Here is an 18,147-nt window from a genome sequence, read left to right on the forward strand (position 1 = left end):
CAGTCCAATTTTCTTGACTGAGATTCACATTGGTTGTATCCCATAGGAAGTTTCTTCCTAATGTTAGTTAAAATAGTGATCAGAGCTATGTGTATGGGGGGGGCAATTTATGATGGGTCCTATGTCCCTCAGCTTTCTATATTTCTCTTTGAGGAAAAGGAAATCATTGTTTAATTTTTCCGTAGTGTGTATTTATACACTTATATATCTAGTATTATTACTGTAGTTTTCTGATAAGCATTCCATTTTTGTACAAACTGTTAGATGTAATAGGGAGAGCAGTATCATTTTACATTTCCAGAACTTGTATGTTGTTCCTTCAGACCTCTTGGCATTCTGAGACATGAGGTAAGTTAAAACGAACCCTCTTAGACAGAGTCAGATGATACCATAGAAATGCTGGTAAAATAATTAATGGGGTATTGGCTTCCAAGGCACAGCTATTGTTTGGGAGTTAAGGTTAATTTATAACATTAATTTCTGGTGCTGTATCTTATGATACATTTTCTGATTTTCAAAAAGCAAGAATTTAATTTTACAACATGAAGATCTTTAACTCCTAGAATTCCCTCGATTTCCAGGATACCTGCCAACCAAGTATGTAGGAGAAATTATTTGTCTGTAGCATATAGGGTACAGTTAACATTAAATAGTTACCTTTAAGCAGGCAAATTGAGACGTGATTTAAAACACATTCTGACAAACAGTATGGTATGGTATCATAAAAATAATATCTCCCCGTCTAAATAGTATCTGTTTTTAATAAAGTTTATATTTGCCAGGTGTTAGAGGAGGGAAGTAGGAAATTTCCAAGGATAATTTATTAAGATATTAAGTTTTGTGATTCCCAAGGTTGGAAATAGTTATTTCAATCCCAAGAAAATAAGAATGAATTCCTAGTAGAGAGAGTAATCTCATCATTAGGATTGCATTTCCCCTGTTCTAAGCAGGCTCACTAGCTGCTTTTAAAAAACAGAATTAAATATTTTCATCCACAACACTTTAGAATAACTAAATTTCCTAACAGTTTTATATTTTTCCCATTTATTTGGTTTCAAAACATAACCACTCCAAATGCAGACAGTTTGCGGTAAAAAAATGGGAAGCAGTAGCATTGAATAATTTATTTGTCCTGGTCACAGTAGGTTGATTTCAATCTTTTAAATGGTATTTTCAGCCGAGTTACTCAGTTTGAAGTAAAGCTCAATACTTGATGTTCAAATGAATCTTTGATTTCATTCATTTGCATGTGTGAACAGTGATGCAGATTGTATCCAGTTCATGGCTACCCTTCACATGCAATTCTTATCAGTATCCTTCATCTCCCCAAAGTGTTCAGAGTATTCTGCTTATCCTCTTGACATCATGAAGATACCACTGGAGCCCACAGTTTGTGCAGTGGTCCTCTTGCACTGTCCCATGGTACTAGTCCACCTTTTTTGCTCATGTTTCTTTAGTGACATCCTGTACTTTGCTTCATCTTTTTAATTCTTTATTGGTAACAGATTACAGATCACCTGTGATCACCTTGTACCTTTCCGTTGTCCTTTGGGTGATTTTCAGTCTTTTTTCTTAAGAGGCCATACCATCTGTTCATGACTATAGCACCAGAATGGATGAATGAATGAAAAAGCATTTATCAATCATCAGTATGCCTAGCATTGGGGAAACAAATAGAAAAGTCAAGACATTTCCTGTATTCAAGGAGCTTACAAAACATAGGACAATGGTGGCCATGAAGGAATATTTTGAAGAGAGAAGTCACAAAGATGGAGTTATAGGGCACCTGACTGACATATCCTTTATAGAAATGGTAGTTTGATTTGATTATTGTCCACCATTCAGAAGCCAATATATAGCTGGCATGCCAGGTTGGAAGTAGAAACTGGAGTGTAGGAGTGTGGCATGATGAAAACAGATATTTTAAAAAGCTATTTAAAAGGTGAGTCTTTGTTTCATGGAGAAGTTTGAGCAAACTGTGCAATTTCCCAAAGGCAGTCTAGCCCTATTCAGTTTTTAAAAGTTTGGCTCCAACTCATGGTTGCAGTCATTCTTTACCCTTGTGGTTTATACCTTATCTCATCCTCCAATATTTTGCAATCTGGTGACAGGCTTTTTTGCTCTTCTTGCACAAGACTTCATCTCCCAAGTCCAGGAACTTTCATTGGCTGCTTCTCATGCCTGAAATTCTCTCCTTCTTCATCTCTGCCTCCTAGCTTCCTTTAAGTTGCAGCTAACAAACATCCTCTTGTACAGGAACCATTTCTGAATCATCCTTGGTGCTAGCTCCTTCCCTTTATTGATTATCTCCAGTTTATCCTATATGTGACTTGTGCATACATAGTTGTTTGCATGTTATATCCCCATTAGATTGTGAGCGCCTCAAGGACACAGGCTGTCTTTTGCCTTTCCTTGTATCCTTCAGCCTATCCTTTCCTTCCCTTTCCTTGTTTTTTTCCTTTCCTTCTTTCTTGCCTCCCCAAAACCTTTGACCCACTGCGCTGTGAAGCCCATGGATTCAACCACAGTGGGTCCCTGCCCAACCTCCACTCAGTGGCTGTTTTTGGATCCTCCTGGCTCAGAGTGAATATCAGTGGTAAGAGTTTCTCTTCCAAATAACAACCCTGAGGCTCCTGCCCCTCCCAGAATGAGTTATCTATTTATTTATTTCTTTTCTATTAAAGCGGCCATCCCTTGACTGCTTTTTAAAGAGGCCTATTTACTAAACAGGCTTGTTACCTCACTTTAAGTGAATACCTGAAAAGGTCTTAGCCTAAAGAAGCCAAGGTCTCCCAGTGCATTCTGGACCACCTCCAGTCATCCTGATGAATATCTGGCCACTGGATCCAGATGGCTCAGGAGGAGAAAGTGAGGCTGATGACCTTGCACAGCTCTTCCTCACTTAAAACAAAGTCAAGTGCAAGTCATGTCATCATTTCTCTTGTGTCATGGTCCTCTTAGAAAACAAAGGATGAACACAACAAGCACAGTGCCTGGGATATAGCAGGTGCTTAATAAATGTTTATTGACTGACTTTCTGCCTGCCTGCTTGCCTGCAGAACAGCTCTACCTGACTGCCCCTCACTACCTCAGTCTTAACATGTCAAGCTAAATTTGTCATTTACCTTATTTTTCCTTCTGTTTTCACTATTTCTGTCTATAAACACTTAATTTACCTGGAGACAGGAGGCAGGATGTTCTAGGCAAGTCAACTCACCACGACTTTGAACATTGTCTTCTTTCAGAACTCAGGGGAAATAGTCATGGCCTCTGAATCCATGAACTTTGGATTCAGCCCATCTTCCAGCCCAGTGTCCCCAGCCAGGTGAAGATGCAGCCTGGCAATTGCTTTTTCAGGTGCTACATGCAACCTCAGCTGGTGAAGACCTAGAAAATAAAGTTCTTACCACCCAAATATAGTTCAACATCATAAACTGATAAGATATTGTCGGTAAGAATGACATTAAAGAAGAGGCATTGCCATCTGTTTTGCTGCTGTTCCATAAGCACCATGGGACCTTTCCGTTTGACTTAAACCCGAAACCTGTATGGGTTGTCTTTCCATTTTGTACTTTCTTTTAGCACAATGCTTTGCACATAATAGGTTCTTAATAAATGCCCTTTTTATTTATTCATTCATACATTCAGTCCTATTTGTATGAGGTTCCTCAGTCTCTTGGATATCAGAGATTTCATGCAAAATATTTTCACTTTTGACAGCTTTCCTTCTTAAGAGCACTCACTTTTTAAAATTCATTTTTTAATTTTTTAAATGAATTTATTTGTTTTCAGTTTTCTACAATCACTTCCATAATTCTTAAATTTTTCCTTCCTTCCTCCCCAAGATGGCGTGCAATCTTATATGGGTTCTACACATACATTCTTATTAATGACATTTTCACATTAGTCATGTTGCATAGAAGAATTAAAATGAAAGAGAGAAACCATGAGAAAAAACAAATCAAAACAAAACATAACACAAGAGAAAATATTCTGCTTCATTCTGTGTTCCAATTACATAGTTCTTTCTCTGTATGTGTATGGCATTTTGTCTCAAAAATCCTTTGGGAATGTTTTAGGTCCTTGAATTGCTATGAAGGGCTAGGTCCTTGCACACTGTGGCTATTACTGTGTACAATGTTCTCCTGGTTCTGCTCCTTTTACTCAGCATCGGTTCTTATAAGTCTATTCAGACCTCTCGGAAGTCCTCCTATTCATCATTTCTTATAATTTGATAAATGGTCAAAGGATATGAACAGGCAGTTTTCAGAGGAAGAAATTAAAGCTATCTATAATCATATGAAAAAATGCTCTAAATCACTATTGATTAGAGAGATGCAAATCAAAACAACTCTGAATGCTCACTTTTTTTTTTACTGTAACACCAGTACTGATGACTCAGGCAATGAGGACACCCCAGTCTTTCTTTGAATTTTTTTTTTATTTTGAACTTAATCATCAGCAAAACATTTCAGTGTATAAAGAGGAACAAAAATATTGCATTTTATAATAATAGCTAACATTTATACAGGTTTACTGTGTTCTAGATACTGTGCTAAGTGCTTTATGAAACTATGGAGTTCTTTTTAGTTTTTTTAAGTATTACATTTAATAAAGAAGAAATAAAATTGTTGTGTTTGTCAGTGTCCCTTTTTGAATTTCTTTTTTCCTTCTGTGTATGTAAAAAATAAACTCATGCTCCTTCTCTTGTACCTCTATCCACTAACATTTCTTGCTCTTCCTCCCCCATTTCATCCCAAGTAGGAGGTTTCATTTCCTTTGTAGTGGTGGAAGATCTGATCTTGACATCTGAATTCATTTTCCTATATATGCACTGAAACTTGTGGTATTTTTATAGGAAAATGTCTTTTGTGTTCCAGATAGCTGAGTTGTAGAGGAATTTTTGGAACACAACCTGTTTTAAGTTAGAAACTGCATATATCTTTTTAACTATTTTGCTAAAAGATAAGCCAAGTAATTTCTTTCATTGTAGCTCCTGGTGGTGAAGGGAGCAAGGAAAGAAAGGTAAAAGAAGACAAACAGTCACCCTTAATAACTAAACAGATCAAAAAACAAAAATCCAGCAAAGGGGAAAATCTTTCAACCAGCTGCTGAGCAGATTAGGTTTTACTATCACCCACAGTTATCTCCTGTCTTTACAGCTGGTGTCCATGTAGGCTATTAATCCATCATCAAGAGGGATTCTTCCTTTTGATTCTTGGGCCAAGCCTTATTCTCCAATCAGTCATGCATGCTTTTTAGATATCAGTATCAAAAAATGAAATGTTGATTGCATCAGCGATTTATCCTATGGACCTAATTTTTATTTAAAATTTTAAAATACCCATTATGTTTCCACCTAAAGCCAAGTGAATAGCATAGTTAAGGTTTAATTTAAATTATTTTTCACTATTATTGCTTCAAAATCTCTCTGCTTCAGACTTGACGGTATGCTATTTCTTACTTTTTTAATACTTTGAGGCTACATAATAGAGGAAAATATTTTTAGATTCTTTTGAGTAGCATAATAGATATTTATTTACTTGACAAATCAAAAAATAATGAGTTATTAATGAAGACAGTAGCTTTTTCCTATTTTTATTATTCTTATTCCTATTATTTTAAATATATTGTTTATCTTCTCTTATGTCTCTAGGTGCACTTCGATGGCTGGAGTAATAGCTATGATTACTGGATTGAAGCAGATTCTCCTGACATCCATCCAGTTGGCTGGTGTGCAAAAACAGGACATCCTCTTCAGCCTCCTCTTAGTAAGAGAGCTTAGAGCAAAAATAATGACACCTATTATATTAGCTAACATTTATTCAGCACTTTAAGGTCTGAACAGAATTTTAGATGTGTATCTTATTTGATCTTCAGAATAACCCTGGGAGGCAAATACCCTTATTGTCCTTATTTCACATGAGGAAAGTGAGGATGAGTGGTGTGGAGTGATTTGACCAAGGTCATGCAGCTTGGAAGTGTTTGAGTCAAGATTTGAAACTGAGTCTTCCTGACTGCCTCTACCCATTGAGCCACCTAGCTGCCTTAAAAATTACTGTGGCTTAAAGAAATAACTAGACATTTGTAGTTTGTTGTATTATTCCTTGCCAGCCTGGCCCTTCCTGTCCATTATAAATTTTTCTCTTAGTATCACAGATTATTTTTGCCTTGAGATACTGAAATTAGCTGGGAGGAGAAGCTATCCACCCCTATTTTATGTACTGTAAAACTGAGAGACAAAATGTCTGGTCTTCTCATTCACTATCGCCATGTCTTCCCTCAGCTCTAAGGGTCTACACTATCAGAAATTTGTGGTTCAGAAATGTTTCTGCTAAGATACAAATCCACAGGGATGCAGTGACTCACATCCATGGAGCTTGTGGGGCCGGCACAGGACTTGAGAGGTTTTTTAGGCATCTATTGGTTTTTATAGCGTTCTTTTCCAAGCAGTGGGAAATGGAGAGTATTTGTACTTGCTGACATTTTATAACCAGGAGAATAGTTGATAAGTTGAAATGGTAATATAAAATAAAACTGATGTTAAGAAAGAAAACAATGTCAGGATGTGCCTCCTCCTATTAGCTGAAGGGGAAATTTATTTTAAAAAATATTTCCTCAATAATACATAAGCGAAAATTTTTAACATTTGTTTTTAAAAAATTTGAGTTCCAAATTCTCGCCCTCCTTTTCCTCACAACTCTTTTTTTGCGAAAACAAGCAATTTGATATATATCATATTTTATGTATATATATATATATATATATATACATATATATATATGCAGTCATGTAAAACACTTCCATATTAGCCATGTTACTAAAGAAAATATAGACCAAAAAACCCCCAAAATAATAAAGTCAAAAAGGCATGCTTCGGTCTGCATTCAGACTGCATCATTTCTTTCTCTGACAAGAGATAGCATTTTTCATCATAAGTCTGAAGGAGGAATTTCCAAGAGCAGAGAAAAGGGATTTGGGACTAGACCAACGTACCTGATTTCATTCAGCTTTATGGTCTTTCAGACCTAAATTGCCAGTTCTCTCTTTTTCTATCCAGAAAGAAATGAATCTACTTCCCTCCCTACCCCTGTTTTTAGAAGATAGTGTCATTGAGTTCTTACCATATTATTTCTTATTTTAATTTTCCTTATTTTATGCTTGTTTTTGACTTTTCGTAGTTGATTCACTGTGTTGACTGATTTTACTTTCATACAGCTAAGAATTATAGTCATTAGTTTAGGAAACAATGTTGGGAACAATATGTCTTACATCTTTGCCTTCCTTTCCATTTCCACATCCACCAACCTAGTTCAGGCCTTCATTGTCATTGGCCTTGACTATTGGGATAGTTTCCTAATTTCTTTTTGTTTTCAGTCTTATCTTTCTCTGTTGTTCACACCATTGTCAAACTAATCCTATATATGGGCAGTCAAAAAACTTCAGTGGCTCCTCATTGCTTGTTTTTTTCTCCTTTAAATTAAAAAAAATAGCAAGCATTTATTTTTTCCTTTCACCTCCCTCTGTCCCCACTGAATAAAAAAAAAAGGAAAACCTTCTCAACAAATACACAAAGCAAATTCCTACTTTGGCCTACTTTGGGCAAAAAATGTATATCTTGTTTTGCCTCTTGAGTTCATCATTTCATTCATTTCTCTTTTAACTCCATTGCTTATTCAATACAATACAGAGTTCTTAGCATGGTGGTTAACTTGCATGCCTGTCTGCTCACAAGCTGTCTTTTCAACCTTATTTCTTTCTGCCTTTTACGTATCTTGCATTTCAGCCACACTAAACTATTTACTATTTCCTGATTTTTTTCCTCTTTCCCTCTTACCTTTTTGCATTTCTGTCACCCATCCCTTCATTCTTCCCGCTGCACCGATGGAAATAGTCTTCATTTAAGGTTCAGTTCAGATGCCACCTCCTCCCCAAAACCTTTCTTCATCTGTCTCCTTGAACGTCTCATGACCCCTCTCTGACGTTATGTTCGACTGTTTTGTATTTTTTTATTTACTTTATATTTTTGCTGTCTGTATGTGTATATAATTACTTTTTTCCTCCACTGGAATGTAAATTTCTCAGGAGTCAGGATTGTTTCATTCTTTGTATTTGTATCACTGACACCTGTGCCTGGCACATAGTGACTGTTTAGTAAATGTTTGTGATTGTTTTATGTCTCATATATACAATCATGTTCTAATATTTATTTGTGTTTCACATGTAGAAAATCATAAGCTTCTTCAGGTCAGGGACCATGTTGTTTTACATATTTATATCCTGACCATCTAGCAGAGTGTTTAGGACTCTCTGTAAGTATTTACTAAATGTTTCTTGATTTGAGTGATAGGAAAGTTAACCATGAATGCAATTTCTTTAGGAGAGCATTTTTTTTTGCGTATAATCTTTTGTTTTGTCTGTTACATTGATATATATTTGGAGTAAAAATAGATTTAATATGTGCTTTTTATATTAAAGGGATTTGAAAAGCTTGAATGAAAGATTATTCAGCCAATGTACCAATAAATTCATGGAGCAATTTTATCAATTGTGAAATAGATTCAGGGATAATACTTTGCAAGATGTGAAGGATTTATCTTTTTTTAATTAGGAAAACTTTAAATTAGGGATGGGCGCAAGGACTTGGCAGGAATCAGCTTTATTTGTGAATCTGGCATAAGATAAGGAAAATATAGCCCCTTTGTTGGTATAGGAAACTTCTTGTTAGGAAACCTCTATCAATGCTGATGTATAATCTACAGTTTATAATTGTAGAGAATTTTCTAGGACACTTAGAGTTTAAGTAAACCTTCCTGGGTGGCACAGCAAGGATGTATCAAAAGTTAAGCTTGAACCCAAGCCCTCCCCATATTGAAACTAATTCTCTATTCACAATCCCATGCTTTCTCTTGGATTAGCATATGATTGTAACTGGAAATTTTCAAAGTAATTAGAATGTTGAATTGGAGTATGTGATTGAATTTTCATCATTCCTAAGTAATATTTACATACTAAATTTATTTAATTTAAACAAAAAAAAAAGACAGGAGAGGTGACTAGAGAGCTAACCTTGTGAATCAGGAAGACCTGGGTTCAAACACCACTTCTGACATTGACGGACTCTGTGGTTTTGGGCAGGACACTAAATCTTTCAGTGCCTCAGGCTAGTTTCTAAGACTGTGTTGCAAAGGAGGTGCTCATCTACCTTAATGTAAGGATTTACTAATACCAGTGAAATCATTGCTCACATGCTGCCCTCTATTCTTTTGTCTTGCTCTCTCCCCTTTCTTCCCTTTCTCCCCTCTCCCCTCTCTTAAGAGGAAGAGCACCTTAGCAAGAATGTCATTTGTTGCAGGCAGATATAGGTTGGTCTAGAGGAATAGCTGGGGAAGGGAGAGAGAGATAGGGCATGGTAGGGCAGAGAAAAGAAGAGAGAGGGAACGAGAGAGAGAGAGAGAGAGAGAGAGAGAGAGAGAGAGAGAGAGAGAGAGAGAGATCAACCTACTCAATCTTGTCAGACTGCAATATTATTCTGGTGTAAAAGTATAGAATAAAGCACTTGTTATAGGAACTTCATCAATACAAAATTCAACTGGAATTTGTGATTATCTGAACAAGGACTAAGTCAAAATTAAGGTCATCTTCTGCTTTCTGTATTGACCTTGCACCTGCCAGTGTTTATACGCTTTGTCTCTCTTTAGACTATAAGCTCCTTGATCTCAGGGACTGTTTCTGCACTTTCTTTGCATCTTGGAGCTTAGCAGAGTACCTGGAACATCATCATCGCTGAATAAATACTTGTTGATTAGTTTATTGATTGATAGTACAGAGGAAGAAAGGTTCAGTAGGAACGTTAAAACAAGATTACTTGAGGCATCCTTGAGTTGTTTAAAAGAACAGACTGTTTCAAAGCATCTTTAAAAACTGAATATTTTCATTAGTCTCTGCAAATTTAAGGCAAACTGTCAGCTAAAGATGGATTTCAGGCAATTTATTTCTCTACACTGATCTCTATTCTCATTCTTTCTTCAACTCTGTGATCGTTTGAATAACTTTATTCCTTACTTTACTTCCATAGGTCCTTTGGAATTGGTGGAAGCCTCTGAGCAAGGAGGTTGCCCAACTGCGGGATGCAAAGGAATTGGCCACATAAAGAGAGCTAGACACCCAGGCTACCATAGGTAGATATGCTCATTGTCCCTTGTTTTGCATTGTTTATGTAAAAGAATGCTTCCCCCGTGTATAAGGTAATTTATCTATGTTAAAAGAAGTGACAAGCAGATTTTACAATCAGATCCATGCTAAATGCTGTTGCCATGGTGAGCATGTAAATTAAAGGGTAGCTATAGAGTTGTAGGAGGAAAATCCATTTACAATAAGTTAACTTGTGACCAGGAATTGATTCAATTTGGCTATTTGGCTTTTTATTGGCAATATGCCTGCATTTGAGGGAGTTTTGATTAGAAAACAATCATTTTGATCTTTGACCACCTGTAGTGATAAGGGTAGGTACTGCCAAGAAATTTTCTTGTGTGTGCCCCAAGTGACCTAATATTTCAGTAATCTGAATTGAAATTTCTGTGAAGCTTCAAGTATTGCAAATGTAAACTATGAAAATAATATTCAGAAATACATATTTGTATATATTTTTATCTCCTGTATTTTATGTATAGAACTGGAATCTGATTTGCATAAAGTTGTTCTGCACATTAAACATTATAAAGTGTGAAATATTAATGACATACTAGAATGGTTTTAGTTTAACGGGGGGTTTTAAGGGGAAAAGTTAATCATGTTTAAGGTTCTAATCTTAAAAACCCTAACTTTATTTGCTCATGTTAAACTTAGCAGGAAATATCCTATTTCATTAATTAGTTGCTATAGACAAAGAAATTTCTGAATGATTATGAGGAAAAAAATGAGGTTTCTTCTTTATATGATATATACAGATCGAAAAAACCAGGTCATTCTGAAAAATCTTAAGATTGTACAATGTTTTTCCTCATGAATTAACAGATGGTACAAAATGGGTATAATTATCCTCATCAAGTTACAGTTTTCTTCATTCTGTCGTCTCCTCAACCTTGATTTAAGAAGGAAAGCCTTTTTTATACCTCTACACATTTTGGGGAAAATTACATAGAGTGTTACTGGCACATAATAAGCATTTAATGCTTGTTGACTGACTGATAAGGAGGGAAGAGCCTTCATTAGTTAGGATTCAAATTTTTGATGGAAAATTTAAAAATCCTTTTAAATGGTCATTTGGCAACAGATTGAGGTCCTCAAATAACTATAATTTTGTGTAAGATATATATTTGAAAATAAAGACTGTACACGTAGATTATTTTGTATGGTACTAGTTATAATCATGTGAATAAATAAATGCTGGCGTCATCATTTCAAAGGCTATAGCATGGTTAGATTTGCAAAGACCATATGGTGCTCTGCAAGTTATTAGGTGCTGGACAGTAAACGTAGTCATCTGAATTTTATGGAAATCCAGTGGGCACAAACACTGCTGCCAGATACAGATGTGTTTCTTCCAGTCCTCATGCTCTTTGATCTCTTTGAAGCACTTGATACTATCAGCCACTTTGTCCTAGAAACTCTCCTCCTTTGGCATTCCCTTCGAGGTTACGCTTCCTCTACATACTTTGTTATGTACCTGTTGCCTTTTCTGTTGGAAAGTGACCTGACTTCTTTAGGTCAGGGACTGCTTTTGTCTGTCTTTGTATTCTTAGTGCTTTAGCACAGGTATTAAGTGCTGGCTATAACATAGTAAGCATTTAATTATTTGCTGCTTTTTGGCTGACTGTCCTTATAAATCTTCCACCTCTCTGATGCCTTCTCCATCTTCTTTGATGTTTCTTCTTCCTTCTTCTATTGCTTGAATTAAGATAATTTTCCAAATACTGCCTTCTCTTTTCTCGCTAATTGACTTGACTCTTAAGTGTCTTTTCCTTGGACATCACACATCTTTATCTGTTACTTGTATACAGACAACTCTCAAACAGAAATCTCAATCTCATGTTTTTTACCTGAACTCTAATTGTTTTACCTTTCAAATAGAAACTTCTACTTCCTCCATTTCCCAGCTCTGAGCATTTTCAGTGTCTTTCCCACTTGCCTGGAATGTTCTTCCTCCTCATCTCTACCTCCTGGCTTCTTTCAAGTCCTACCTAGAACCACACCTTCTGTAGAAAAACTTTCTTGATCCCTCTCATTGCTAATACCTTGCATCGGTAATTATCTCTGGTGTATTCTGTAGCAAGGTACCTGGTGTATAATAGGCACTTAGTGAGACACAGTGTCTCACTGTCATTTCAAACTTGTCAGCTCTAAAACTGAACCTTTTAATCTTCTCCCTAATTTCCTCTTGACTAATCTACTTCTTAAAAACAAAACAAAATACTATAAACCTAACAAATACCAAGTAAAACGGACTCTTCCATGTGTAAAATAGAACAGAATTTTACATGAAACTGTGAATCCCTATCATGTACATCTTACTTTTCCTTTCATCTTTATCATAAATTCTGCATGTAGCTTTCGGATGCGCCCTGCTTGTCTGTGATTCCGCCTGCCCTTACTTCTTTTCTGTGTTTTAAAAAAATGCTCCGATGACCCTCTTTTCTATCTTGTTTTCTTCTTTGTAACAACACAATTCCCATTGCTGCCTGACTGTCCTGCACTTTCCCAATTGAGAAAGAAAACCAAAACTCTTATAACAAATATTCCATCAAGAAAAATAAGTTCTCAAATTGGATATTTCCACAATGAAAATATTATTATGTTGTACCTTGAATTTTTTGGCTTTTTGTCAGAAAGGAGATAGCATGTTCCTTCTAGAATTGTGATTTCTCATTGTAATGATCAGAATTGGTTTTTTTAATTATTTAATTTTTTAAATTAAACTTAGAAGCCAAATAAAATTAGTATTTCCATACACCTAGTAGGACAGAAGAGAGCCATGCATGAAACTGCAGATCTTTTATTATGTATTGCTTGTTTTTTTTTAAAAGAATATAATAAATTGATCATAGAACTTTTAAAGCTTCTTGGGTTGTCTGTGATTCTTTCTGGCTTTCCTTTTGTTATCTGTTTTTCACAAAACATCCTCGTTCTCCTTCGCTCTCCTGTGTCTTCCTCCCCCTGCTCCTCTCTCCTCCTCCCCCACCCCCCAACCCCTGTGAAAAGAAGAAAAATGTTCTCAACCCTTTTTAATTTTATTGGATTTCCTTCTTTTAATTAATTCCTATTTATCTTGTATGTAATTTGTTTGCTTATTGTCCCACCTTTTAGACTGAGCTCCTTGAAGGCAGAGATTGTCTTTTGTACCTAGCATAGTGCCTGGCACATAGTAGGTGCTTAATAAATGCTTACTGACTATTGACTACATCTTTTCCAAAGCTATACTGTTTAGGCTGGCAAGTCATGCAAATAATATGGATTATAAGAAATGGCTCTTGGTCTTGTGGAAGTTTTGGTCTTGTCTGTTTAATGTGTGTGATGTAATATGAATATTTGGTTGTTACATTTAACTGTCATTGACCTAGATAGCAGTAATATATGATGGTATATATTTTTGTGGATATTACTTATCATTGCCTTTGACCTAGACAGCAGAACCATAGAAGTGATTTCAGGAACCCAGGAGTTTGGGGTTTATAATAAAAATTATTTTTCTTAAATGTAATTTGTATTGTCTTCCATACCATGGTACATAATACTAAGAATTTTTAAGTATTTAGTATTATTGTGAATTCATGAAAGGCACAGGGGTGGGTAGTATATCCACAATGTCATCAAGCCTAGTGAATCAACAGACTGATCAGATTGTGGTAGAGATCAAAGACTAACAAATCTTCACACCAATTTTATCAGATTGACACAAGGAAAGCTTTCAGGCAGGAGGACCACAGAGTCTGCTATTAGGGCCTTCTTTTTTTGTTTGTTTTAAATTTGCTATTTATTTTTAACATTCATTTTTTAAAATTTTTGAGTTTGAAATTCTCTCTCTCCTTCCCGTCCCTATTTCCATTGAGAAAGCAAGAAATGTGATCTCAATTATACATGTGAAATTGTGCAAAGTATATTTCCGTATTAGCCATGTTAGAAAAAAAGCAGAAAAAATGAAGAAGGTGAAGAAATTATGCTTCAATCTAGATTCCAACTCCATCAGTTCTTTCTCTCGAGGTGGATAGCATTTTTCATTATTAGACTTACAGAATTATCTTTGATCATTGTATTGCTGAGAATAGATAAGTCATCCACAGTTAATCATACAATATAGCTGTTACTGTGTACAATGTTCTCCTCATTCTACTTACTTCATTTTGCATCAATTCACTTTACGTACCTAACATATTCCACTGATTCACCCTTCTGTTTCTTAGCCAGTAACAGATTATTTTAATGATTACCACTTTATAATACAGTTTGAGATCTGGTACCTTCATTTTTTCCCCCATTGATTCCCTTGGTATTTTTGACAGTTTGTTATTATTTTTTCTGGTTCTATAAAATAATTTTTGGTAGTTTGATTGGTATAGCACTGAATAAGTAATTTAGGTAAAATTGTTACTTTTATTATATTGGCTTGACCAACCCATGAGCAATTCATATTTCTCTAGTTGTTTAGCTCCAACTTTATTTGTATGAAAAATGTGTTTTATTTGTGTTCACATAGTTTCTGGGTTTGTCTTGGGACTCTAAGTATTTTATATTGTCTATAGGTATTTTAAATTCTAGGCTTTGTAGGTGATATGTAGAAATGCTGATCATATAATGTGGGTTTATTTTATATCTTACAACTTTAATGAAATTATTGTTTCAACTGTTTTTTGTGTTGATTCTCTAGGATTTGCTAAGTATACTGTCATACATCTACAAAGAGTGATAGTTTTGTTTCCTCCATGCTTGTTGTATTCTTTTGTTTCTGTTGTTTCAATTTCTTTATGTCTTACTGCTGTAACTTACATATCTAATGCAATATTGAATAATAGTGGTAATAATGGGTATGCCTGGTATCCTTACCCTTATCTCATTGGAAAAGCTTCTAGTTTATCTCCATTACAGATAATGCTTGCTGATGTTTTTCAGTAGATACTACTTATCATTTTAAAGAAAACTCCATTTTTCTTCCTAAGGTTTCTAGTGTTTTTAATAGGAATGGGTGTTGTATTTTGTCAGAAGCTTTTTTTGCATCTCTTGAGATAATCATAAGATTTTTGTTGTTACTGTTATTGATATAGTGAGCTGTGCTAATAGTTTTCCTTGTATGAAACCAGCCCTGTATTCCTACTTTAAATTCCATCTGGTCATATTGGATGAACTTGAGATATATTGCTTAATCTCCTTACTAGTGTTTCACTAAAATTTTTAAATCAATATTCATTGAGTTTTCTTTGTTTCTGCTCTTCCTGGCTTAGGTATCAGTACCATATTTGTGTTGTAAAAGAAATTTGCTAGGACTCTTTCTTTACCTCTTTTTCCAAGTAGTTTATAAAGTATTGGAATTAATCGTTCTTTAAATGTTTCATATAACTTACTTATGAATTCATCTGAACCTAAGGATTTCACTGATGGCATGTTCAGGTTTTTTTTTCTAAGACAAGTTTACTTAAGTATTCGATTTCCTCTGCTGTTAATCTGAGCAATTTAAATTTTTGTAAATATTCATCTTTTTCACTTAGATTGTTAGATTTATTGACATTTGATTGGGCAAAATAGCCCCTAATAATTGCTTTCATTTCAGCTTCATTGGTGGTATAGTCACTCTTTTCATTTTTGATACTAACTTGATTTTCTTCCCTTTTTTAAAAATCAAAATTACCAATGGCTTATTATATTTGTTTTTTTTCCATATAATCAGCTACTAGTTTTATTTATTAGTTCACAGGTTTTCTTATTTTCAATTTCTTTGAATCTCTGATTTTTAGTATTTTTTAATATTTTAGTATTTTAATTTGATCTTTAATTGGAGATTTTTTATTTATTGTATTTATAGGTTTTTTTGTTTGTTTGCATACCCAGTTTGTTGATCTGTTCTGTCTCTTTTTATTGATTTAAGCATTTGTAGATATAAGTTTTCCCCTAAGTACTTCTTTGGTTACATTCCTTAAATTTTAGTATATTGTCTCTTTGTTGTCTTTCTCTTTAATGACATAATTGATTGTTTCTGTTTGTTCCTTGACCGACTCATTCTTTAGGATTCAGTTATTTAGCTTACAATTAATGTTTAATCTATATTTTCATAGCCCTTTATAGAATGTAATTTTTATTGCATTATGGTCTGAAAGTTTGCATTTAATATTTCTACTTTTCTGTATTTGCTTTTAAAGTTTCTGTCCCTTAAACTTGGTCAGATTTTGTGAAGTTACCATGTGGTTTCACAGACCTTTCCCTGAGTTGTCTTGAGCTGGAAAAAATGTCTCATCCCAGCTTTCTGTTGGTGCTGCCACTCCAAAATTCAATTTGAGGTGTTATTTTAAAGTTTGAAAGGAAACATTAGGAGAATTAAGCTGAGTTGCTGCTTATTCTTGACTCCTGACCTCAGGGGACCACTTTTCTTTTCAAACTTTCTCTGGTGGCAGGCAGCATTTTGGAGATAGTGGGCTTTTCACCTTTATCAGCTCCATGACCATGCTTCTTCCTAACTGGTATCTGAAAACTACAAAATTTTGACTATCTTAATGATTGAGGTTGTTAGTGGTCTGGACAAGGTGTCATAAGATTCATTGATACTCCTAACCTCTTGAAAAGAACAGTTCCGTTATTAAGGGAACTTTTCAAGAAGAAATTTGTGTGTCTGTGACTTGATGTTTCCATCTGTTATGATGTGCTATTGGCACTTAAGACAGAAAAATAATTCTGGAGAGTCTGCATAGCAGTTTCATTAGCAATCCTACAAGAATATTAGGAATTTTGATGGTTCTTTGCCAGGGCAATGGGGAAAGGGGAAGGGAGCAGTAATTGCAGAACCCTCCTCTCTGTTTGTGCTTACTTTTCTTGAAGGTCCACAGACATTATTACATCCATCCATGAAGCCAGAAACCCTCATATCAATATACTTCTCACAATCTAGAGCAAACAGAGCTTTTCTAATTCAACAAATGTCATGATATTTTAAATATGAATTACTCTATGCTGTATTTTTCTTTAATCCTTGTTGTAGTCTTTCAGTGTATTTATTGAATTTATGTGATCTTTAAAGCTATTCCCTTTAACTGAGAAAAGTGAATATTTTAATAAAAATGATTCTTTTTCTTTTCATCTTTCAGTGCTATCAATTGTCCTTATTCAGAAATCAATTTGAACAAAGACCGTATCCTCCCAGATCGTTTAAGTGGTGAGATGTCTCCAGCTAGCCCATCATTAACAAGGAACAAAAAGACGGAAATAAATGAACGCTCCTCATCTCCTGAAATCAAGTAATTAAAATAATTATGATAATAATGATAATGGTAATTAGTACAACGCTGTTATTAAATACTGTTTTATGTTTTCAAATGCATTTCCCACAACATTGCTTAAGTTTAAAATACACAGTCAAAAATGAGAATATAAAATAATTTGAGTAGTGATTAACCTTCTTAAGAAAAACTTTAGGTTTTGTCCATATCAGCAAAACTATGTCAGTACTGAAGTAATGAATCAGAGAAGTAAGCTTAGAGATGCTTGAGTCCAACCATCTATTATATAGATAAGAAATGGTGGTTCAAGGATAACATAATTTGCTCAAAGTTTTAACAGAAAGAAGCAGTTCTGGGACTTGACCATAGGTCTCCAAATTTCAAATCTTTTGCTTTTTCTCCTTTTTGGTGCCATCTTTCTTAACCATATGTTTATCTACTAGATGACAAAAATCTGAAAATGCCATTTTTCCTACTTGGGCATCAGTAAAATGGCCCTGGATGAATTGAGCAGATCAGCTACAGCTGTATGGACAATGGCTTTTTTGTGTTCCTTGTAATTGTGAAACCAGTTGCTGCCCTAGGAGCTTGATCAGTTATCATTTAATATTTGGATTCATTTCGAGACATAGTATGAAGGAAAGAGATTGTTTTTTAACCAGTGCTAGTTAAGAATAAGTGGCTATTGAGGAATGTCTTTAAATAAAGTGCCCAAAGCTTTTATTAGTTG

At 34.8% G+C, this 18,147-nt stretch overlaps 1 protein-coding gene across 6 annotated transcripts in view; it reads left to right on the forward strand.

Annotated features, from left to right (window-relative positions):
- The window catches only part of L3MBTL3 (L3MBTL histone methyl-lysine binding protein 3), a 153,321-nt gene that overhangs the window by 93,891 nt on the left and 41,283 nt on the right, over positions 1-18,147 (forward strand). For all 6 annotated transcript variants that reach the window (XM_072643302.1, XM_072643307.1, XM_072643303.1 and 3 more), the window contains 3 exons: positions 5,657-5,771; positions 10,079-10,181; positions 17,286-17,435. In XM_072643302.1, the coding sequence (XP_072499403.1) occupies positions 5,657-5,771; positions 10,079-10,181; positions 17,286-17,435 (368 nt within the window). The remainder of the gene's footprint in view (positions 1-5,656; positions 5,772-10,078; positions 10,182-17,285; positions 17,436-18,147) is intronic.

This window comes from Notamacropus eugenii, chromosome 2, assembly GCF_028372415.1.
Source record: "Notamacropus eugenii isolate mMacEug1 chromosome 2, mMacEug1.pri_v2, whole genome shotgun sequence".
Taxonomy (NCBI): Eukaryota; Metazoa; Chordata; class Mammalia; order Diprotodontia; family Macropodidae; genus Notamacropus; species Notamacropus eugenii.